The sequence below is a fragment of the Piliocolobus tephrosceles genome, chromosome 2, assembly GCF_002776525.5.
Source record: "Piliocolobus tephrosceles isolate RC106 chromosome 2, ASM277652v3, whole genome shotgun sequence".
NCBI lineage: Eukaryota > Metazoa > Chordata > Mammalia > Primates > Cercopithecidae > Piliocolobus > Piliocolobus tephrosceles.
Genome location: NC_045435.1, coordinates 29,459,866 through 29,485,365, shown reverse-complemented (window position 1 = coordinate 29,485,365; position 25,500 = coordinate 29,459,866). Strand labels below are relative to the sequence as shown.

Sequence of the window (25,500 nt, the reverse complement as noted above, 5' to 3'; positions counted from 1 at the left end):
ATATAAACTTGATTTTTATTTTAACATATGCTCTTTCTGGATAGAGATGACTATTTTCCCAACAAGTAGAAACACTTAAAATCATTTTTCTTTTCTGTTTGTTTCTTTCAAAATTTCAATAGCCATTTATTTTGGGCATCTTTTAATTTGTATGTGGGGTTTATCTATTTTAATCAGTTAAGATTCTTGTTGATACAAATTGTTTTACATCAACTGTTGTCATAGAACACATGAAGGGAATACATGGGGAAGAAATAAAGTAGAACCCAAGAGTTCTTTTAAGTTTTCTGTTATAGAGACATGAATAACAGATACACTGAAGTATAATCAAAAATTGACCTGAAGCGTCCGGTGGCTGGCTTCATTGGGAACTATGGCTAAACGTCATCCCGATTTGATCTTTTGCCGCAAGCAGACTGGTGTTGCTATTGGAAGACTGTGTGAAAAATGTGATGGCAAGTGTGTGATTTGTGATTCCTACGTGCGTTCCTGCACTCTGGTGCGCATATGTGATGAGTGTAACTATGGATCTTACCAGTGCTGTGTGATCTGTGGAGACCCTGGGGTTTCTGGTGCCTGTTATTGTAAGGAAGTGCACCATCCAGGAGAAGGATAGGGATGGCTGCCCAAAGATTGTCAGTTTGGGTAACTCTAAGACAGACCTTTTCTATGAATGCAAAAAATATGGCTTCAAGAAGAGGTGATTGGTGGGTGGCCCCTTCCTCCCCTCCACATCAAGCTGCTGCAGCTGCCAGAAAAGATGCCTACTACTAGCAGCAGAAAGGGAGTGGAGCCCAGAGCATCACCAGGAGTGCCTTCTAGTGTACTGTCACCTTGCCACCCACTCCTCTCCCTTCACCCAGACACATAGAAGGGATGGAAAAGGATTCTTCACAGAGCACTCCGGTACACTATATCAGAGAAAAATTGATAGATTAGCTAATGGTTTTTCTTGAATTTGAGAAGCAAAGCCCTGTTCTCCATATTGATATGTTCTCCCTCAACCAAGATCTTCTAAAAAGAAATAATATTTTAGTCTTCTGCTTGAGGAGTTGACTGTGAAGCTATGCCCAGTGAAAAATGTGAAACGTGTTCTTGCAGCAGCTCTGGTGGCAGTTATCCTCGAGGAAACTTCGGTGTGTGGTGGGAAGCTATCAGAACAAGAAACGTAGGCATTTAATCTTATAACACTTGTGCTGGTTTCATGTTATTTTCCTTCTGAGAAATTAGAAACCCTTTCTGTTGCTATTATATTAATAAAGTTGGTGTTTGTTTTCTGGTTAAAGAAATAAACAAAAGAAAAAAACTGTGGTCAGAATAGCAGGTCTTCAAAATATAAAGCAGAAAATAAAATACAGGTCTTTAGGCCGGGTGCGGTGGCTCATGCCTGTAATCCCTGCACTTTGGGAGGTCGAGGCAGGTATATCGCGATCAAGAGATCGAGACCATTCTGGCTAACACAGTGAAATACTGTCTCTACTAAAAATACAAAAAAATTTAGCTGGGCGTGGTGGTGGGTGCCTGTAGTCCCAGCTACTCAGGAGGCTGAGGCAGGAGAATGCCGTGAAACCTGGGAGGCGGTGTGCAGTGAGCCGAGATTGGGCCACTGCACTCCAGCCTGGGGGGCAGAGTGAGACTCCGTCTCAAAAACAAAAACAACAACAAAAAAACGGTCTTTATTCTACAATGTGTATAATTATATAATTTCTTATAAAGTATAAAATTACTTTAACACAATACCCAAAATAATAACAGTAGTCATTTTTTATAATTCCATAAGCATTTTAAATACAGACATGTTGAGATGGCAAAATTATGCTGTGCTATGCAACTTTTGCCTCAATCACCTCACTAGCTCAGGCTGAATATTCACTCTCTGAAGCACTTCCTCAGGCATGCCAAAAGTAGGACTAGCAGATGAAATTACATACGTGGTTTATCTCTCTCAATCCAATGAAGCCTTTCAGTGATCTTCAGGACAGCCAACACCCACCATGAATAGCATACACCTGGTAACTTCCCTGGCCTTCTATTACATCCACCCGAGGGTAACTCATTCACAAAACTACTAACCAACTAAATCAGAATTTACTTGATGTGACTGACTTGGTAATAATCAGGAATCCTGTGCAACAATAAATGTACCCAGCATGGGATTCAGAACCTGGTCTGCAACCAACTCCACCATCAAAATTCATACACAGATAAAACAAATTCAACTGCCTTTTTTACATTAATAGCATCAAGCTTCCCCAGGAGAGCCAGTTGCCACCACCCAAAAAGAGAATCTTGTATCAATTTCCCCCTACTTTATAAAAGTAGATTTTTCCCATCCCATGAAACAGCTGGTCTCTCTGCCCTGCACTGTGTTCATCCCTTATCTTTCAGTCTGGCCCCCTCTGGTCCAGTGCTTCTGTTTGCTGATAAAACTACCACAGTGCACGTTGGAACTTCCAGCAGACCATTAGCTCCAGTTAGAGCAGCTGCTCAGGTTGACCCCAAAAGTCTCCAGCAAGAGAACCATCTTCTTTCTATAGACTTGGAACATACTCCACAACTTTTTTACGTCAATAACATTAATGCTATCATACAGAGTAAGAATCTGGACAGCACTAAGAGTGTATAAAAGATGAGGATCACGTCTGATAATTAGCACTTATTCCACCAAACTGATGTTGGCAAGACTTAATAAATGTCAGAATTTCTTCACTATTCATGCAATGAAGTTGTCCCATGAGATCCAATACTGTCAGACCCCATTCTCAAATACTCAGATATATAGTATTTATAATCATCTTTCTTTGAGCCATAGGATGTGATACAATCTACATGTTTCTCCAGTAATAAAGTATCTGGTGTATCTCACTTGATAACAATATACCCATGTCTAAGAGTGAAAAGCCAAAATCATCTTTAAGCTTCTTTTTATCTGGCCAGTCAGTATGTTTGCAGCAAATAAACTACTCTAGAACTTAACACACTGCTTGGTTTGGAAGCAGATGAACCTTTTTACATAATACAAAGTTTACTATTGGATTTACCTACCACACTTTTTTTTTGGTAGCAAGATAAGACATAAGTATAGGTTTGAATCTGGTTATCAGCTCTTATTGTACTTAGCCAAAATACAATGGGTAGATACATGTATAATTTGATTATCTGTGGTTCTATTTCTATAATTTATCAGATCTATTGAAAAGACAGTACCTGGTTGATCTACAAAACTTTTAAAAAAAGGATTTAATATAGTTGTAGCTATGGGGGCAATCACAAAATTGTTTAAGCCAATTTTGTACTCTACCTTTTTTTTGTGACTTACTGCAAAGCCCCATGTACCTGCTAGTGGTTACCTTTTTTTCATTTTGTACCCCTTCCTAAATGGAGTTAGTTAACCATCTAATCAATTAAAAACCCATAATTCTTAATATACTCATGGATTACCCAGTCCTGTAGTTCTAGAAGCATTTTGCCAATTTCATATAAAAAAAATGCTTTGGTGAAATCATGATTTAATCATGTTGGTTAAAAAAACCAAGTCAAAATAGTTAAAAGACCTTTATGCTGTTTTTCTAAGATAAATGTTGAAACTTCCAGAGCATGGGTAATAACATTTAAGATAAAAAACAACTGAGGCGAGTGCTGTGCTAAGCACTTTGTACACATCATTACTTAAATGAAACACAAACACCTCTGGAAAGAATAATTACTACTCACAATTTAGCACAAATATTGGCTCTGATATTTTTCCCGGGATGCAGGTAAGAAACAGGAGACCTCTTCTGGGAGAAAGTGGAGCCCTTTGTGAAGGAGATTCAACAAAAACTTGGTGATGTCAAGAAGACACCAGATACTGCTGTCTTTCCTGGGTGGGGTCACACCAGGGGGGATGTTCAGATAATGATCAGTTGCTATAAGTGTCTACCTCATGTCCAATTTTTATGTAATGGTAGTTTCTTTGAGACTATTTTTTAAAACTGTGTACTATCCAAATATTGATAGCATTCATTATTTTTATTGTGGGAAAAAAATCTTAAACTGTGTAGCTCTATTTGCATTATTGTTAATTGTGAAGAACATTTCTCCTTATATTATGGAAGTAAAGTTAAAAATATGCTGTTTTTCTTCTGTAATAGACAGAGTTTATGATATTTGGGGAAGAGTTATGATGCAACATGAAACTGGGGGCAAAACTGAAATCTATGAAACAGAGTTGATGAAGTACCCATTGTGATAAACAAATCTTCTTATCTGCAGGATTTTGATGTAGATTCCAAAATCCGTGCTGAGATGCACAGAAAAACAGCTTTCAAAATTCAACAAGTGGAAAAGGAATTAGCTTGGGAAAAAGAGAAACATGAACTCGGCCTAATGAAGCTAAAGAATCGGTAGGATCCATATTCCCTACAAGCCAAGATGTTTGAGAGCACATGTTTGAATAACATAGTTTATGGTAGTGTCAGTGAAGTGGCCAGATAAGAGGGCTCTGGAAGTACCCGCTGACTTGAAATCTCAAGGAATCCTCTTGTCACTGTTACTAATCTTTTACCGAACTTTCTGTGTACTCCTTTCTAGTTTAAATGTGGGAAATTTGTTTAATATTTAGATTTTAAAATTATATAATACATATTTACTTTGTCTTGATTAATTATGTATTTCATATCAAATTAATTAATGAACATGATGTATTAAGAAATAAAAAATCAAATGTAACCAAAGGACTTTAAACAAAAGACAACCAGAGGAGGCTCTGGTTTTATCCCTCTCATGCATCAATTTGACTTCCAGGGGAAATGATCTTTTTTGGCCATCTACTGAGATATAATTTACATAAGTAAAGTACATAAATCTTAACATCTTGAAAATTTTTTACAGATGTATAAATATATCTACTACTCAGAATAAGATAGAGAACATTTATAGCACTCCAGAAAGTTTCCCCATGTCCCCCTCACCTCAGGAAATACTCTCCAAAGTTGAACCTTTATTGCCATATATTAGTTTTGTTTGTGAATTCCATATACATAGAGTGTTAGAGTATGGATTCTTTTGCATCTGACCTTTTTCTAAAACTCATATGATGTCTACGATTATCAATGTTACATGTATCAGTAGTTCATTCTTTTCCACTGCTTTTTAATATTTCTTTAAAATGATTATACCACAGTTTATCCCTTCTACTGTTAATAGATATTTGAGTTGTTTCGATTTTTTGGCTACCATAAATAATGCTACTATGAACATTGTGTATGTTTTTTGATGGATATAAGTGCTTATTTCTGTTGGTTATATACTCAGTTGTAGAATTGCTGGGCCATAGGTAATATGCCTGTGTAGTTTTGTTAGATCCTGTCAGTTTTTCAAAACGGTTTGAAAATTTACACTCTTCAATTTACACACTTACCATCAATGTATGAGAATCCCAATTGATCCCCACTGTGTTAGTGTCTTAGAGCTCCTGTACAAAAATACTGCAAACTGACTGGCTTAAAACTGGTTATTTATTGTCTCACAGTTCTGGAGGCTAGAAGTCCAAAATCAAGGTGTCAGGCAAGTTGGTTCTTTCTGAGGACTTGGTGGGGGAGAATCTGTTCCATACCTGTCTCCAAGCGTCTAGTGGTTTGCCAGCAATCTTTGGTTTTCTTGGCTTATGAATCCATCACTCCAAATCCTCTGCTTTCACACAATGTTCTCCCTGTGTCTCTTCATTATAGGTTTCCCTGTGTATGTCCATCTCTGTGTCCACATTTCCCCTTTTTATAAGAACACCAGTCATGTTTCATTAAGGCCTGCTGTAATGATCTTATTTTAACTTGATTGCCACTATCAAGACTGTATTTTCAAATAAGGTCACACTCTGTGGTGCTGAGAGTTAGGACCTCAACATAGCTTTTTGGGGGGACACAAATCCCAAAAATATTCATGCTTGGGATTGTCAGCCCTTTAAATTCCAGCTATTCTGTAGTAGCATCTCAGCATGGTTTAAATTTGCATCGCGCTGACCAGTGATGATTTTCAGCCCCTTTTCATATATTTACCAATCATTTGTGTATTTTCTGTTGTTAGGTGTTCATTCCAGTCTTTTGTCCATTTTTAAAACCGGGTTGCAGGAATTATGTATATCTTCTGGATATGAGCTTTGGTTATTTATATACATGTATCATACGAGTGACTATGTATATAACATGTATGTATGTGTATATGTGTGTGTATGTGTGTGTGTGTGTTTGCACATATAAAATACCTTGCTGTAGTATGTGGCTTTAGTCTCTTAATAGAGTTGTTTGTTGAATACAAGTTTCTTTTGATGAAGTTCAACTTATTAGTCTTTTTTTAAAGATTAATGCTTTTGTGTTATACTTAAAGAACTTTTGCCTACTCCCAATTCATAAAATAATTTGGTGTTTTCTTCTAGAAACTCTATTGTTTTTCCATCTTTAATAATTTTTATGGGTGGTGTGAGATCATGTCATTTGCTTTTATATTGATATCCAGTTGACCTAGTATTGTTTGTTTAAAAGACCATCCGTTCCTTACTAGATTGTAGTGATGCTTTTGTCATAAGTCAGGTAACTGTACATGTGAGGGTCTGTTTCTGAACTCTTTATTCTATCTCATTGGCCTATCTGTCTATCCAGATGCCAGTATCTCTCTGTCTTAATTAAATCTTGACATCTAATATTGTAAATCCTCCAGCTTTGTTATTCATCTCCAAGATTGATTAGGTTCTTTGCATAGAATTGACTTATCAATTTTTACAAAAAGTCTGCTAAAATTTGTATTGGCATTACATGGAATCTATAGAAATAATAGACATTAAGGAATAAATTCCTATTTAGGAATAATAGACATTTAAATAATATTTAAGTAATAAATATTATCTTACAAAAAAAGATATATCTTAAAAAAGAATCAGTTTTAATATTTTTATAGTGGTTACAACCATATATCTAAATAATGTATTTATATGTATTTATTATTAGTCATTTTTATTGACTTCCTAATGTGGTAGCTAAGGATTTTCCTCACTTTAACTTATGCTTTCCTCTACCTTCTTGAAAATGTAGAATATATTATAACAATTATATAAATTTTATATATAATATGTAATTCTACATAATTATATATAAATGAAGAATATATTATAATAATTGCTTTAATGTCCTTGTCTGCTAGTTATATTATCTGCATCATTTCTGTGCATGTTTCTATTGACTGATATATTTCTCTTCGTTTTGGGTTACATTTTTATGCTTTTTTAAATGCTTTTTTGGGTTACATTTTTATGCTTTTTGCCTGTCTGCCTGGTAAATTTTGATTGTAAATTTTGCATTGTAGGTGCTAGATATTTCTGTATACTTAAATTTTTTTTGTAACTTTTTAAAAAATACTTTAAATTCTAGGGTACATGTGTACAACCTGCAGGTTTGATACATAGATATACACGTGCCATGTTGGTTTGCTGCACCTATCAGCTCATCATTTACATTAGGTATTTCTCCTAATGCTATCCCTCCCCGCAGCCCTTCACCCCCTGACAAGTCCCAGTGTGTGATGTTTCCTGTCCTGTGTCCAAGTGATCTCATTGTTCAATTCCCACCTATGAGTGAGAACATGTGCTGTTTGGTTTACTGTCCTTGTGATAGTTTGCTGAGAATAATGGTTTCCAGCTTCATCTATGTCCCTGCAAAGGACATGAACTCATCTTTTTTTTTACGGCTGCATAGTATTCCATGGACAGAGTTTCACTCTGTCACCCAGGCTGGAGTGCAGCGGCATGATCTCGGCTTGCTGCAACGTCTGCCTCTTGAGTTCAAGCAATTCTCTGCCTCAGCCTCCTGAATAGCTGGGATTGCAGGTGACCGCCACCATGCCCAGCTAATTTTTTTGTATTTTTAGTAGAGATAGGGTTTCACCATCTTGGCCAGGTTGGCATTGAACTCTTGACCTCGTGATCCACCTGCCTAGGCCTCCCAAAGTGCTGGGATTACAAGCGTGAGCCACTGCGCCTGGCTTAAATTTTTTTTTTTTTTTTTTTTTAATTTCAATAGGTTTTTGGGGAACAGGTAGTGTTTGGCTACTTGAAAAATTTTTTAGTGGTGATTTCTGAGTTTTTGGTGCACACATCACCTGAGCAGTGTACACTGTACAAAATGTGTAGTCTTTAATCCTTCGCCATCCCCCACCCTTTCCCCTGGGTCCCAGCAGAGCTACCGGGCTCCGGGTTGGTACAGGGGAGTGTCTGCAAAGAGTCCTGTGATATGATCCTTCTTCAGGTCTTGAAGCCATGGATACCAGAACCTGCTCCCGTGGAGGTAGCAGGGGAGTGAAGCAGACTCTGTGAGGGTCCTTGGTTGTGTTTTTGTTTAGTGTGCTCATTTTGTGTTGGGTGGCCTCCAGCCAGGAGGTGGTGCTTTCAAGAGCCCATCAGCTGCCGTCCTGTAGGGAGGATGCAAACTTGCCCTAGAGACACCTAGTTAAGTATTCAGGTTTCTCAGGCAGTGGGCAGGGCCATATAGAGTTCCCAAGAGATTATGACCTTTGTCTTCAGCTACCAGGGCAGGTAGAGAAAGACCACCAGATCAGGGCAGGGATAGGTGTGTCTGAGCTCAGCATCTCCTTGGGCGGGGCTTGCTGTGGCTGCTGTGGGGAATGGAGGTGTGGATCCCAGTCCAATAGAGTTATATTCCTCGGGGGATTATGGCTGCCTTTGCTGAGTCATACAGGGAAGTTGAGGAAAGCTCGTAGTGATAGGCCTGACCCCACTCCCATGCAACCCACAGTCCTAAAGGCTGGTTTCACTCCTACCATACCCTCCCAACAGCACCAAGTCTATTTCCAGGCAGCTGCTGAGCAGAGCTGAGAACTGCCCCATTGAGAAGGCAAGCAGATTCCGTTTTTTGGCATCTCAGGGAACCTGCATCCGTGATCCAGTTCCTTCAGAGGGTCTGTGGATTCTCTCAACTTTTCTGAGTATGTTCCTGTGGTAGTTCTTGGAGCAAAAGTTCATGATGTGAGTCTCCACACGATGCTCTGTCCCCATCTGCAAGATAATCTTGCCTCCTATCTGCCATTTTAATCTCTGTATACTTTTAAATATTCTTGAACTTTTTTCTGGAATTCAGTTAAGTTACATGGAAATATATATATATTTTTTTTTTCTTTTTTTTTTTTTTTTTTGAGGCTTGCCTTTAATCTTTGTTAGGTGAGATCAGGGCAGCCTTCAGTCTAGGGCTAATTTTTTTCCAGCTACTAAGACAACACTCTTCTGAGTAGTATATCCTATGTCCCATGTATTATCAGGTTTATGGGAACACAAGTTATTTCAACTGTGTGAGATCTGTGGATTATTCTGCCTGCTCCTTTCTGGTGTTTCTTTTCCCAGCCTCAGGTAGACTCCTTCTCATGCAGTGCTGATCAGTGCTTAAAACTGCAGAGTGGAAGGGAGCCCTCTGCAGATCTTCAGAGCTCTCTCTCTCTGACTCTGGTTCTCTCTCTCCCTCTCTCTCTATCGTGCAGCTGTCTCCTCTCTGGTAGTTCACCCTGAAAACTATAATCTCTGAATAGTTGAGTTCCTGGCTAATATTTCAACATTTGAATCCCAGAATTATAACCAGATTGCTACATGCTAAAAGATGAAAGTGGTGAAGAAGTTCCTCTCAGGAAGAACTCTCAACATAGCAGCCTATGTTGGCTTTAATAAGTATTCACAGTATATATAAGTTGTGTGTGTGTGTGTGTGTATTCATATATATATATATGAATACACACACACACACACACACACATATGTGAATCCTAACTCACAAACTTAGGTATGTAAGTACATGGCTGTTCTTTATTTTATTTAAACTGACTTAAATCTGACTTTGACTCTGGGTTTCTATTCTATCAAGAAGATAGAAAAGTCAGTCTTAGTACTGCTGAAGGTCATTGTCTCATTTTCCCAGACTGCCTGATTCTTTTAGTCCTCTGATTCTGTGGTTTCTGTGCTCTGCTGGAGCAGGCAATGTTTTGTGAGACCAAGAGCCTCCTGTGCCATAGATCAAACACACACACAGGCATCACTCTTAAGGCCTTACCATCTCCCCAGATGCTTTCAGATGCAGGGAACAAGTGCCCACAGCTCTGGGACCAACTTGCCCATCCTCCTCCGAGTCAAGGTTCACTTCTGCCTCCCCACGTCCTTGTTATCAAATACTCTTTTCCTTAACTCCTGCTTTCTGTCCCCGGTCTGGGGACCCTCCATCCACCATAGCATCATGTTTTCAGGGAACATATGGAAGGAGATAATAAGAACCTAGCTAGCTATCTGATTGGAATGTGGGGAGAGGATAAAGTTGTACCAAATAACACTGGTATCACCAACGTTTTCATCTTTACCAATCTAACAGGCAAAATATAACAACTCTTGATTGAATAATCCGCATCCTTTTTATTATTGGTGGGATTCAGCATTTCCTTTCATGTGCCTATGGTTCATTTATGTGTATTCTTCTGATAATTGTCTGTGTAGATTTCTTGTTCATTTTTCTTTGGGTTCTGTTTATTTCCCACATTATTTTTAATTTTAGCCTCTTTATCTCTATTACGGATATTTGCCAGTTATTCTACATATTGTAAATGCTTTCTCCTGCTCTGCCATTTGCCTTAAACTTTGTTCATATTTTTCTAACTGTGCAGAATTTTTAACTTTTATGTGATCAAAACCAGCTATATTTTCCTTCATGTTGTGTCTGGAGTTGGTTCCTTCCAGGGGGTTCTTGGTCTTGATGACTTCAAGAATGAAGCCATGGACCTTTGCAGCGAGTGTTGCAGTTCTTAAAGGTGGTGCGGACCCAAAGAGTGAGCAGCAGCAAGATTTATTGTGAAGAGCAAAAGAACAAAGCTTCCACAGCATGGAAGGGGACCTAAGCAGGTTGCTGCTACTGGCTGGGGTGGCCAGCTTTTATTCCCTTATTTGTCCCTGCCTACGTCCTGCTGATTGGTCCATTTTACAGAGTGTTGATTGGTCCATTTTACAGAGTGCTGATTGGTGCATTTACAGTCCTTTAGCTAGACAAGAGTGCTGATTGGTGCGTTTTTACAGAGTGCTGATTGGTGCATGTACAATCCTATAGCTAGACCCAGAGTGCCAATTGCTGTGTTTTTACAGAGTGCTGATTAGTGCATTTACAATCCTTTAGCTAGACACAAAGCGCTGATTGGTGCGTTTTTACAGAGTGCTGATTAGTGCATTTACAATCCTTTAGCTAGACACAAAGCGCTGATTGGTGCGTTTTTACAGAGTGCTGATTGGTGCATTTACAATCCTTTAGCTAGACAGAGGGCTGATTGGTATATTTACAATCCTCTAGCTAGACAGAAAAGTTCTCCAAGTCCCCACTCAACCCAGGAAGTCCAGCTGGCTTCACCTCTCAATCCCCCCTCTAAACAGGACACTCCAACTGCTGTTGGGAATTGGGTGATGACTGCTCTAGCTACTTCCTGCTGGATAGGGGTAAAGAAGGGGTCCTGTAGTTATAGTGTCCTCCAGAGGGTAACTCTCTAGGTCAGGCAAAGGGCCAGTGGGTCAATCCAGGAGTCCTTGGTAGAAGTTGTTAGTTGAACCCATTAGGTTCCATTTGTAAGACCATCTGTAGCTCGATGGCATCAACCCTGGAGGGAACAAATTTGACAAGGAGGCTAAAAACACAGGGCCCAAAGGCAAGTAATAGCAAGATGGCTGCCATGGGACCTAGAAAGGGGAGAAGCCATGTCGCCTAACTCCAGAGGTTGGTGTAAGAGTTTGAAAGGTATTGTCTGATTTCGGAAGCCTTTTCCTGTAAACACCGGACAGTGTCTCATACTATCCCTGATTGGTTAGTGTAAAAACAACACTCTTCTCCTAAGAAGGTTCAGAGTCCTCCTTTCTCAGCAGTGAAGAAGTCTAGGCCTCGGCAGTTTTGGAAAGTCAGTGCTGCCAAAGAGTCTATTTGGGATTGTAGAGTAAGGACAGATTTCATTATTTCTTGCAAACTGTCTGAGAAATCCTTTGAGAGTGTGTGGTAGTAGTATAATGAAGTAGATAAACTGGCTCTTCCAGTTCCTGTAGCAGTAGCCATTCCTAACCCTATAAGTAGGGGTATTAGTTGTATGGCTCTGCGCTGATGGACTTGATCTTTGAGGGATACTGATAGGGTCTGATTTCCTCAAGATTAGAGGTTAGGATAATACATGTTACACTGTTAACTTTTAGCAAACTTTACTTTTGTTGAAAACCTTCTAAGTTTGGGATTTCAATTATTCTTTGCTATTAATAAGACCTCGTTCAGTCCATATTAACTTAGAATTGGCATAGATGGCTCCTTCCTGATTCTGTAAGTACTTTCAAGTTTAGCTGAGTGCAGACAACTCGCACGTTTGAACGGACAATTATTAGGCAATTTTCCTAACTCTGCTTCTACAAGAGTTTCCTTATAACTTACTGAATACCCATTGTGTCTTTTTCCCTTAATCGCCCAGGAGGAACCATCTATCGTCTTGTCCTGAAGGGGTCCCTCCTAGGTCTGGTTGGACCCCTGTATGGCAACCAATCAAGATCTAGATCCCTTATAGGAAATCTGCCAGGTCAAATCGTCTTTTTCCAACAGAACAGTCCCACACTTCAAGATTTGAGCCAGTAAGCTACCCCTCTGCCTTTCCTATTTTTTTGACTTAGAATATTTCTGACCTGGTGAGGTACGCTCACAATGAGGTTACCTCTAAAAGTTATTTTCCAACTTTCTTCTGCTAGCAAAGCAACTGCTGCCACAGATTGAATGCATCTGGGACATCTGTAGGCCACTGGGCCAAGGATCTCTGATAGGGAGGCTATGGGTTGTCAGTGGCCTCAGTGCTTTCGGGCTACACCCTTGTTTACACTGACAACAAGGTGATATTGGAGTGTTATAGGGTCACGGAGAAGACTGTCAATTATTAATTACAGGTTTTAAATTTACTCTGGCTTTTAAAGGAATAGGGTACACTCTTTTTTCTTTACTACTTCCATCTCTTTCTTTCTCTTCGACTTCTTTGTCTCTTTCTCTCTTTCTGACTCCCTCTTTGTCTGTCTCTTTCTCTCTCTCTGTGACTTTCTCTCTCCCTCCCTCTCTGACTCCCTCTTTGTCTCTCTATCTCTTCCTCTTTCTGTCTCTTTCTCTCTTCCTCTCTGACTCCTTCTTTGTCTCTTCCTCTATCTCTTTCCTTCTCTTTCTTTTTGACTTCCTGTCTTTCCCTCTCTCTCTCTCTTTATCTCTCTGCCTTTTCCTCTCTCTTTCCTCTCTGCTGGTCTTTCCCTGCCTCTGCCAGCCACTTTTGCTGGTGTTTTCCCCTCTCCTTCCCCTTTTGATGGCTTTGGCAGTGTAAGACTGACACCTCCTTGTGTTTTTGCACTGTGTGCAATAACTCCATGGTTTCCTTGTGGTATTTAATGGGGGTTCCTCCAGAGGTTAGGGACTCCCTTTCTTTCCATATTGCAGAATGAGCATGTAGGATTAGATAAGCATACTTATTATCTGTAGCGAAGTCTCCCAATTACAACTGAGGAGGTGGGAGAAATACCTGAATACAGGCTGTCCCAGGATTCCTCGGATGGTAACAGACCTTGAGGACAGCTGTCTGGGACAGGAGATTAACACTGAGAAAGCTGTGCCAGTGTCCAGGAGGAAGTCAATTTCAATGGTTAAACATACCCAGGGCTCAGTGAGGGTGATTACATGAGCTGGCACTTGCCCCAGGAACCCTCAGTCCTGTTGTTGGATCATCTGTTTAGGGGCTTCTGGCCCAGAGAACCTTTGTCCTCTGGGGCAGTGCACCTTCCAGTGATTGCCTCAGCATAGTGGACGTGGGCAAAGGGGCAGCTTGTTTCTCATTGGACAACTTTTTTTAAAGTGTCCTTGCAAAGCACACAGATAACAGGCCCTACCAGGTGATTGGCCTGCTCCATTTTTTGTCCTCTCTGAACCACCGAGGTTTGTCTGAGGGCCATGACTAAGGCTGTGGCCTTTCTCTGATCTCACGTTTCCTTTTCAGCCTGTTCATTTTGGTCTCTATTATAGAACACCGAGGTTGCCAGGTTTAGTAATGCCTCCAGATTTTGTTCAGGGCCCAGGGCAAGCTTTTGGAGTTTTCTCCTGATTCCTGTGGCTAATTGGGTAATAAACTTATCTTTTAGGATCAGTTGACCCTCTAGGGAGTCAGGTGACAGGGGAGTATATTTTCTTAAGGCCTCCTGTAGCCACTCAAGGAAGGCAGAAGGATTTTCTTTGTTTCCCTGAGTTATGGTGGACATCGTTGAATAATTCATGGGTTTTTTCCTAATTCTCCTTAGTCCTTCGAGAACGCAGGTCAACAGATGTTTGCAACTCCAGTCCCCATGATCTGAGTCAAGGTCCCAGTGGGGATCCATACTGGGGACGGCTTGCTGACTGGTAGGGAATTTGTCCCTCTCTTCGGCTGTCATTCTATCATGTACTTGAGTAAGGTACTAGGTATCTCCAAACTCTTGGGTTGCAGCTAAAGCCGCATTCTTTTCATTAAAGGCCAGGGTTTGATGTAACAATACCATGACATCTCTCCAAGTGAGGTCAAAGGTTTGTCCTAGACCCTATAGGACATCTGTGTACCTAAGAGGATCATCTGAAAACTTCCCCAGGGTTGCCTTGATCTGCTTTAAATCAGAGAGGGAGAAGGGGACTTGTACCTGGGTTGGGCCAAATTCCCCTCCCTCTGCAGCTTGAAGGGGACATAACATATAGCCTGGGGGTTTTTGTGGTCCCTTGGAGATTTCTTTGCTTGCTTCCTTCTGGATGGGGGAGATTAGAGGAGGCTTATCATTAATAGGAAGGGGAGCTATAGGGAGGCTAGGATATGGAGGTAAGCAGAGAGGTCCTCCTGTGTGATGTAAATTGCAAGCTTTGCATAGTTGTGGATTCTCCTTCAATGAAAAGAAAGCTTGGACATAAGCTATTTCACTCCATTTGCCTTCCCTCTTACCGAAAAGGTCAAGCTGCAGGATAGTGTTGTAATTTATACTTCCCTCAGGTGGCCATTTTTCACCATCAGAGAGAGAATATTGGAGCCAGGCTGTAGTGCAGAAAAAAAAGTGAGCCACCTCTTTTTCAGGGTTTGCGGGTCAAATTGGTCCCAATGGCTTAGGATGCATTTCAAGGGTGAGCCTGTTGATGCCTGAGTGTTTCCCATGTGAAAGGAAAAACCGCCAGCAATTTTGGTTTGTTTACTTACCACCCCCCCCCCCCCCCCCGTCCCGCCCAAGAACCTGCAACCATCCCTGGACCCTGCTGATCGGAATAGTTGTGCTCACCAATGCAGCAGCAGAAACACTAGTTTTCCTCTTAGACCACAAGGAGGACTGAGGAAGATCGGATTTAGTGGCCCTTACCGATGCATTATCGAAAACCTGGTAGAGTCCTAGGTGTTCTCCTATTAGTATTGGGACTTTACCCCATCCTATAAAGATGTTATGCCCCAAAAATGAAGTAGAGGGCCACACCCTGAGGGAGGGAAGGGATCTCCAGGGTTGGAAAAGTGATGCCTTTTGTCCTCACTTGAATAGGAAGGATGTCATTTCTGAAGCTCCCCATATCCTAGCCTCAGGAATAGCTTCTGTTAGGCCTGCTGGTATGAGAAAGGATCCTAAAAGGATAGTTGGTCTCCCCACCCATTGGGGCTTTGGGCAAAAATTATGTCTTTCTGATTGGTGAGCCCAGGTGCCTAAGGAAGGGAACAAAGTCCTGAAGTTGGTACTAGAAATCATTCTTATAGGAGAAACTAGAAAAGCACCAGAGACAGGGAGTGCTTTTTAGAAGTGGGACTAGCCTCGGAGCAGAGAGGCGGGAGGAAGTTTGTCTGACAGGCATTAGGACCCAGGAGGCAAGGATCAGGATAGATAGGATAGATGAGTGAGCCTCACTTGGGTGACATGACTTTGAGAGTTCCGCTCATGGCTACAGGGTCAACGAACTTTTGTCAGGACGCTTGAGCTGAATGACTTTCCTCTCTGTCGACCCTTGGCTCAGCCCAGAAGTACAGGAAAAGCGGAATCTGGTTCCAGGCAAACCAACTCTCCCAACTCCAAAGAGAAGGAGTTGTTAGAGAGCCCTTTTCCAGAAAGCCTGACACCCATGTCTTTAGTCTGGCGGCCATGCTAGTTGATTTTAACTGGCTGACAGGTGCCTGGTATTTAGCCCCTGAATTGCAAGGAAAAATAGGACAGAATAGCAAGCTACAGGGGTCTGATGGTACTCACTGCATGGCAATGTCCCATCTGGGTTGCCAAGGTGTGTCCCGAGTTGGTTCCTTCTAGTGGGTTCTTGGTCTCGCTGACTTCAAGAATGAAGCAGTGGACCTTTGTGGTGAGTGTTACAGCTCTTAAAGGTGGTGTGGACCCAAAGAGTGAGCAGCAGCAAGATTTATGGTGAAGAGCAAAAGAACAAAGCTTCCACAGCATGGAAGGGGACCCAAGCGGGTTGCTGCTGTTGGCTGGGGTGGCCAGCTTTTATTCCCTTATTTGTCCCCACCCATGTCTTGCTGATTGGTCCATTTTACAGAGCGCTGATTGGTCCATTTTTCAGAGTGCTGATTGGTGCGTTTACAATCCTTTAGCTAGACACAGAGTGCTGATTGGTGTGTTTTTACAGAGTGTCGGTTGATGCACTTACAATCCTTTAGCTAGACACAGAGTGCTGATTGGTGCGTTTTTACAGAGTGCTGACTGATGCATTTACAATCCTTTAGCTAGACACAGAGTGCTGATTGGTGCACTTACAATCCTTTAGCTAGACACACAGCGCTGATGGGTGTGTTTACAATCCTCTAGCTAGACAGAAAAGTTCTCCAAGTCCCCACTCGACCCAGGAAGTCCAGCTGGCTTCACCTCTCAGTGTTATCTGGGTCTCATGGAAAGGCTAAAATTTAAAAGTTCCAGTGGGCAAATACATAAAGGATATAAGTCTTAAAGAGATGAGAAAGATAGTATGTATGAAAGAAAAGGGAGCATTAGAAAGAAATAGTAAATCATTTTAAAAGCAGACATAGAGTTTAAAGATTAAGTTAGAAAAATAGTAAGAAAGGCAAACAAGCTAGGAATAATCACTATATACAAAAATAAATTAAATTCTAAAATTAAAAGTGCATATGTGTGTGTGCGTGTGTGATAATTATGAACCAATGCCCCCAAATAACAAGGTAATTGATGAAAAAAAATTTTAATTTTTTTAATTGACAGATAGACGAAGAGCTTTTAAAAATAAGACTCTGTGGGCAATGAGAGAAAGAAGAACTAGAGATTAGTATGATTTCCTGAGCTTAATGTTTTTTACAGAGGCAAATAGGGGAATCTGATAGATTGGGACTTTTGTGAAATGTTGTTAAACATGGAAAATTGAGGGACAAAGAGTAGAAATGAGGAGGTCTCCACTTTTATTCAACTGCTCAAGGTCTGCTCTTTTTATAGTACTATGTACAAATAAATTGCATTGCCACATGTATGTAAACACACATACCATGTAATTTAACACACCACACATACCATGTAATTTAAGAAAACAAAATGTACTTTTAAAACATTTTGTGAGGTAAAGAATGAACATTCTTTAGTCTCTGGGGAATGAGAGTTAAAAATTATTTTTCCACTTTTGATTTAGAGACCCTTCACTCACACACAGATATTAATATATTTGTTTACATAATTTACATGTTTATATTTATTTATATGTCTATGCATCAAAACACATACACAAACTATATATCTATTATACATTATATATAATAATCTATTAATATGTATATGTGTAGATATATATACATATAATATATAATATATAGTCTATTATATATAATATGTAGGGAGGTAGATTATATTTCCTCAGAGTTTGATATGATCTGTTTACCATTAAACTGCAATCTGCCTGCAAAATTTTCATTTTTCCACATATTATGAAAGCACTGGTATTATAGTGATTAATAATGAGTTGTTTAGTATTTTCATTATAAAGATTATATTTGCTCTTTAATCAAGTCCAATCCAACTTCCATGACATCCTGTTGTTATATATATGTTAAAATTTGAGTCTAGCACAATATAATGATATAATAAGAATAGTGTATTGTAGTTTTATTTTATTACTAGTAATTATGCAGAATGATCAAAATGGTGACTATTGCAAATACATGTTTTATTTTTTCAGATTTCGAGATCCATTGGAAAGTGATACTATTGTGGTTCATGCCATACTAAGTGACCACAAGATATCCTCTTACAGGCTGGTACAGCCCTCTAAGTACTCCAAATTCAAACAAGCTAGTCAATCAGAGAGAAAACCAAGCAAATTGGACAGGTTTGAAAAAGAGGGAACTGGAAGAAAGGACAGCCAGAGAGATGCAGGTAGCCTATGACAAGAAGGCTTTTAAATTCTTATTTACGAAGACTTCAAAAGTGAATTGTCTGTGGGCAGAACCATTGAACCTTCTTTGGTGGCTTGAGCTCAATCTCTTGTCCCTCTTCCTTCCATGATGGTTTTCTTTGGAGTAAATAATCAAGAGAGACAAAAGTGTGTGGTATAGCTGAGAATGAGAGGCCACATTTTTCCAACAAATGCTCCATGTCCACTTTCCTCTTTAATGTAGTTTGTAAGAAAACCTACGCTGGTCATGTGACTGAGAGTGGGTGAGAGGACTGGATGCTGCTGTTTTCTTACTTGCCACATCTAGCTATTCTTAAATCTAGGATTTCCCCAGATGCTAGGTTCTAGGCAGTGGTTTGTGTCAGATTCCTGGGCCCCATCCCAAAGTGTGGGGCTAAAACACTGCATTTCAGACTATTTTCCAAGAACATATACTTTAAATAGAATGAGCAGAGAATAGAGGTATGAAAATAGTACCTCTAATTCCTGCAACCTGTTTCTTGTCCCTGCCCACAAGGTGACTGCAGATTAGTAGAAGAACAAGAATTCTAAAGTGGCCTGGGGAGCCATTCAATAATAAATACAAGGTGCTGCTGCAACCTGGCTAGATCTAGGCTATTGACAATGATATAATACAAACATTAATATTGGTTTATCTTCTTCACTGGGAACTCTTTAATGTCTCCTTTTTGCTTCTAGGATAAATTCTGAAACTGCTGTCCTGATCTTAATCCTTCCACAATCTATCCCTATTCTATGTTTCCAGTAGTGCCTTCTCATACTGTTCAGCTTGCCTGTTTAGTCTTCTGTCCTGCCTGCTGCTGCCTAATTATATCTGACACTTCCACACCCAGGCTCCTGCTGGAGTGACCTCTTCACTTTTCTCCTCTCTGAATTCTACCAATTCTTAGGGATGTAGCTTAAATTACACTTTTGTTTATAAAGCCTTCCCATGACCACCCAGGCCACATAAACTCTTCTTTCTCTATACCACCATATATTCGAAATACGAAATGTGATGAAATGGTTATTTATAACTATATAAATATCTCATATTATTTGATTTTTCCTGTCTATCTAAAGCTTGAACATGAATAGAGTAATTCCCCAATAAGAACTTGTTAGTAGACCAGGTGTGGTGGCTCACACTTGTAATCCCAGCACTTTGGGAGGCCAAGGCAGGTGGATCACTTGAGATCAGGAGTTCAAGACGAGCCTAGCCAACATGGTGAAACCCCATCTCTACTAAAAATACAATAATTAGCTGAGCACGGTGGCACATTCCCATAGTCCCAGCTACTTACAAGGCTGTGGCGGGAGAATCACTTGAAAGCCAGAGGCAGAGGTTGCAGTGAGCCAAGATTGCATCATTGCACTCTACTAAGTGACAAAGTGAGACTCTGTCTAAAAAAAAAAAAAAAAAAAGAAAGAAAAGAAAAGAAACTCATTAGTTGATACAGCCAATTTTTTTTTTTTTTTGAGACAGAGTTTCTCTCTGTCTAGTGAAGTGGTCCAATCTTGGCTCACTGCAACCTCCACCTCCCAGGTTCAAGCAATTCTGGCACTTCAGCCTCCTGAGTAACTGGGTTTATACCCAGCTAATTTGTGTGTGTGTGTGTATTTTTAGAGAGATGGGGGTTTCACTGTGCCCAGGCTGGTCTTGAACTCCTGAGCTCAGGCAATCTGCCTACCTTGGCCTTCCAAAGTGATAAGATTATAGGAGTGAGCCACCAGGCCTGGCCATAAAGCCAATAATTTTTAAATTATTTATTTGACTGTGTTTCTGACAAGTTTTTTAGTTGGCTTCAGAGCATTTCAATTGGTATGTGCCACCTCAAATTGTATGTATTGAATTGGACTTACTCGATTTTTCTCCTTTTCCCCGCCATCATGTCACAAACACTCTTTCCCAACATGTTAGTGGTCCACCATCATTTATCTTGTTCTCTAATTGTTTAATATATGTCTTATCTTGCCAACTTTTTAATAAGGTTTTTAAAAGCAAAAATGTGACTTAGATCTTTTTATTTTGGCATTCCACAGTACTTATTATGGGGTTGAATTCATAATAGTTGGTCAATAAATACATTTTTGTTTTTGTTTTGTTCTGTATGAGACAGAGTCTTGCTCTGTTCCCCAGGCTGAAGTGCAGTAGCAAGATTTCAGCTTACTGCAACCTCTGCCTCCTGAGTTCAAGCAATTCTTCTGCCTCAGCCTCCCAAGTAGCTGAGAGTATAGGAACGCACCACCATGGCTGGCTAATTTTTGTATTTTTAGTAGAGATCGGGTTTCACCACATTGCCCAGGCTAGTCTCAAACTCTTGACCTCTAGTGATCCACCTGCTTCAGCCTCCCAAAGTGCTGAGATTACAGGCATGAGCCACTACACCTAGTGCTCAATAAATACTTTGATTTACGAATTCAATATATTCTCTGCGTTTTTTTTTTTTTTTAATGCAGCAGGTTAAAAACAGTATCTGAGAGTTTTGTTTTGTTTTTATGTCTCAAAAAGGCTGAAAAATGTTGATTCTCTGTATAGGTGGGAGTATTGCCATACAAGAAGAATCAATAATAGAAAAAGGGAAGAAATTTCGGCCTAAAACCCTAAGTGAAATTATGGTGGAAAATCAAATCGAGAAAACAAGAAAACTTATATTGAAAGCTGAAAGGGCACAACTAAAGATTCAACAGCGAAAAAAAGAATGGGAGGAACTGTGAGTTTTTTTAACCTAAACTCTTATCTTTTTAATATGTGAGTCCCAAAACAATATATCTTAAAAATTTTTATATTTATTGACATTGTTATCATTTAATTTCAAAAGTGAAAACAATAAAAACAGAGAAGGAGATATTATAAACAGGTCAACTTGATCTTTTAGGGTGGTGATACCTTGGTAGAACTTCTATAATCCTTAGAGTTTCCAGTCTAGGAATTCCATTTTGCTAATAATACTGTATAAGAATGATTTTTAAGAATTAAGAAATGCTTTTCTGTCTCAAAATCATAAACATATTCTCCTGTATATTCTTCTAACATCTTGTAGTTTTGGCTCTTACCTTTATCTTTAACCATCTGAAGTTAATTTCTTTCTTTTTTTAAGATATCCGGTATTGATATGGGAGTGCTGGGAAGGGAAAGGATTGGTGCCTTTCAATTATATGGAAGGGAGGAAGGGAAGTGCTGGGTAGAGAAAGGAGTGGTCCCTGGCTAGAGCTCCACCCCCACGGACCTAGGTGAGGACAGGCATTTCCTGCCCAAATGTCGCACTTCCCGAGACCACCCTGGCCTGCCATGCCCCCATCCTGGGCCTATTAAAACCTGAGACCATAGCAGGCAGACACAGAAGTGTCTGGACATCATAAGGGACACATTGGCAGATGACACAAGTAACTGGTCATCAAGAGCATGCTGACAGGCATCAATAGATGCCGGCAGGCCATTGACCAGTGGGACAAGGCAGAGTTTGGTGGGACAGTTGGGCTGGGGCTGTGAAGTGGCCCAAATCCAGGGAAAAACCATCTCCCTTCTGGTTCTCCCATTGGGGGAGAGCTACTTCCACTCAATAAAAATTTGCACTCATTCTCCAAGCCCACGTGTGATCCAATTCTTCCAGTACACCAAGGCAAGAAACCCTGGAATACAGAAATCCATCTGTCTTTGTGATAAGGAAGGGAGTCTAATTGAGCTGGTTAACACAGGCTGCCTATAGACAACAAACTAAGAGAGCACCCTGTAACACACGCCCATTGGGGCTTCAGCTGTAAACATTCACCCCTAGACACTGCCATGGGGTTGGAGCCCCACAGCCTGCCGGTCTGTATGCTCCGCTAGAGGTTTGAGCAATGGGGTACTGAAGAAGCGAGCCACACCCCCATTGCACACCCTGCGAGGGGGACAAGGGAACCTTTCCCATTTCAACTGGGGACTCGTCTGGGATTGTGGAAGGTGAGTGTGAGTGAATGCCAAACTTTTGGGTCTGCCTCTCTTTCAAAACCCTGCCACCTTTCTCTTTCCTGTGGGTAAAAGGCTCTGTTTCTCTTCACTAAGTTTAAAAAACTCCACAGTAACTGGGAGGTCGAAACCCCTAGACTTGGTCTCTTTTCTGTCTTTGAAATGGCTCTTATCTCTTTTGTATAATGTTAGGAGTTTTGCTACAGGCTGTGGAAATGTTACTAAGCAAAATGAGCATTAGGCTCAGCCTCCAAAGGTGAAAATCAGACCAACTGTTCCTAGAGATGCCATGTATGCCTCCACTTTGACAGCTGCAGGCATACATGGCTCAGGGCACCTCTCCTTACCCTTTTTCCTCCCAGCTTGGGCACCTGGGCATGCCCACAGCAGGCCAGGGTCGAGCCCAACAGTCATGAGCAAGGCAGGAGAAAGCTATGATGGTAACTGCAACCCCGCAGGGCCAATGGGCATGTGCTTCTCACCCACCACGCCAGTGGAACCTCTCCTCCCCTGGCCAAGGAATTCAACCTAGTCTGAACTGGGGGAAAGATAAAAGGATTAGAAAGGCCCAGTTGTACTAAGCAAGGGGTTCTTCCCCCAGACTCTCTCCTCTTTTTGCCCCTTAAACTGTTTTTCTCTGTTTTTCCTTTTCTAAGTGAGAGGGCTCCCCCTAGCTCTGTTTCTGATAAGAAAGTTAACAGGAATGGCCCCTGCTGGCTGAGAACTGCAGATTTGGCAGGGCACATTTGAGATACTCCAAATAGATACAAACAGTCTCTAAAATACTTTTTCATCCCAACCTTGATTCCAAGCTTCAGGCGGAGGCCCTAGAAAGAAAAACCCGGTCTGAGGGATCCAAAGCCAGGCAACAGGCACAATGTAAAGCAGGACCAATTCCTGCTGACTAAACCTCCCACCCCATGGAAGGAGACCATGCTTCATGGCATAAACAGACCCAGGGAACTCAGTTTTCCGACAGCAGGGAGAAATGGAGGCATAGGTGAGGGTGGTTAACTGCTATTCTCCAGGTTTCCCCTGCTTCATGGGTACATACTGCAGTGGTATGTATGGCCAGCTCAGGGATAAGGGGTGGAAAGTGAAAGGAGGATGCTTGCTTTCTGTCTCCATCACACCCTGAGTTTTCACTGAAAGAAGGAAAGGAATGAGGGATGCCTCTATTCCCTGTCTTTCAGAATGGGCAACCAATTCTCTTCACCACTCCCAGCTTATACTCCTCTGGAGTGTATCCTGAACCACTGGGACTGTTGACCCTCAGAATCTGGAGGCAAATCCCCTCATAGCCCTCTGCACAAGGGTTTGGCCAAATTGTGATTTACAGGAAGGATGGCTTGGCCTCAGGAAGGAACCATTCATTTTTATACCATTCAGCAGTTGGACTTTTTCTGTGGATGTGAGGACAGACGGTCTGAAGCCCCATATGTGCAGGCTTTCTATAGCTTGCAAGGTAATCCAGACTTACCAACAGTGTAGGATTGATCCAGCCCTCCTGTTGGCCATCTCAGGTTGCAAGGGGTAAGCCTAGGGAATTAAAGATAATGACTCCCAGAGGCACCCCCAGCAGAGGATTGAGCTCCCTCCAGCCTTGCTCCTCCGGATCCACCCCAACCTCCTTATCCAGCTTCAGCCCCTCACTTGCCCTCTCCTAGAAATCCTCACCCTAAACAAGCCCCAGTCTCACTCTTGCCCCTCCAACAGATACCCAGTGAATTTGGGCCCAGTAAGGCCAAGGTCCCCATCTCCCTACAGGACTTACTGCAATTTAAGAGAGATCTTGGCAACTTTTCAGATGACCCTGAGAGACTTTCCAGAATTTCACCCAAATGTTTGAACGCTCCTGGAGAGATGTTATGTTACTTTTCGATCAGACCCTGACAGACACTGAGAAGCAGTCTGCTCTGCAAGCAGCAGAGAGATTTGGGGATTAAAAAAAAAAAATCTGGTATGAGGTAGTTTCACGTGACAAGCACATGTTTTCATTGGTTTATTTGCCATCTATATATTTTTGGTGACATGGCCCTTCGTGTCTTTTTCTCACATATGAATAGGATTGTCCTCCTTTTTACTGTTGAGATTTTAGACTTCTTTTTATATTCTAGATACTAGTCCTGGATGTGTACTATGTGCTAGTTGGATATATAGTATACAAATATTTTATCTTAGTCTCTTAATCTGTAGCTTATCTTTTCATTCCCTTAACAGAGTTTGTTCTTTCTTTCTTTTTTTTTTTTTTGAGACAGAATCTCGTGTGTTGCCCAGGCTGGCGTGCAGTGGTGCAATCTTGGCTCACTGCAAACTCTGTCTCCTGGGTTCAAATGATCCTCCTGCCTCAGCCTCCCAAGTAGCTGGGATTACAAACATGTGCCACCATGCCCCACTAACTTTTGCAATTTTTTTTAGTAGAGACAGGATTTCATCATGTTGTCCAGGTTGGTTTGGAACCCCTGACCTCAACTGATCTACCTTCCCTGGCCTCCCAAAGTGCTGGGATTACAGGTGTGAACCACTGCACTTGGCCTCCCTTAACAGAGTTTGTCACAGAGCAACAGCTTTTAATTTAGTTGATGTTCAGTTTATCATTTTTCCTTATATAAATCTTGATTTTGATGTCAAGTCTAAGAACTCTGCCTAGCCCTAGGTCCTAAATATTTTATCCTATTTTTGTTTAAACATTTTGTAGTTTTTCTTTTTATATTTAAGCTAATTTTTAAATAAGGTATCAGACTTAGGTTGAGATTTGTTTGTTTTTTTCTTACAGATGTCCAATTACTCTAGCATTTTTGCTGAAAAGACATTTCCTCCATTGAATTCCTTTTGCATCTTTGTCAGAAATCATTTGGACATATTTGTGTGGGTCTATTTCTGGGTTTACTTTCAAGTCTGTTGATCTATATATCTACCCTCTTACCAACACTACATTGTCTTGATTCATGTATCTATATAATAGATTTTGAAATCTGGTAGAGTGATTCCTCTCATTTTATTTTTCAAAATTATTTTAGACATTATAATTACTTTTCTTTCCATATAAATTTCAGAAAAATCTTGTTTATATGTATAGAAAATCTTGCCATAATTTCAATAAGAGTT

The 25,500-nt window shown here is 40.7% G+C and overlaps 1 protein-coding gene and 2 pseudogenes across 1 annotated transcript in view; 2 read left to right on the top strand and 1 right to left on the bottom strand.

The window, feature by feature from the left end:
• CFAP44 (cilia and flagella associated protein 44) overlaps positions 1-25,500 on the top strand; it is a 153,147-nt gene that overhangs the window by 80,496 nt on the left and 47,151 nt on the right. Inside the window, exons 23-25 of the mRNA XM_023213354.1 lie at positions 4,255-4,385; positions 18,225-18,421; positions 20,980-21,154. Of these exons, the coding sequence (XP_023069122.1) occupies positions 4,255-4,385; positions 18,225-18,421; positions 20,980-21,154 (503 nt within the window). The remainder of the gene's footprint in view (positions 1-4,254; positions 4,386-18,224; positions 18,422-20,979; positions 21,155-25,500) is intronic.
• Positions 15-1,132, top strand: LOC111543423 (annotated as a pseudogene).
• LOC111542109 lies at positions 1,844-3,927 on the bottom strand (annotated as a pseudogene).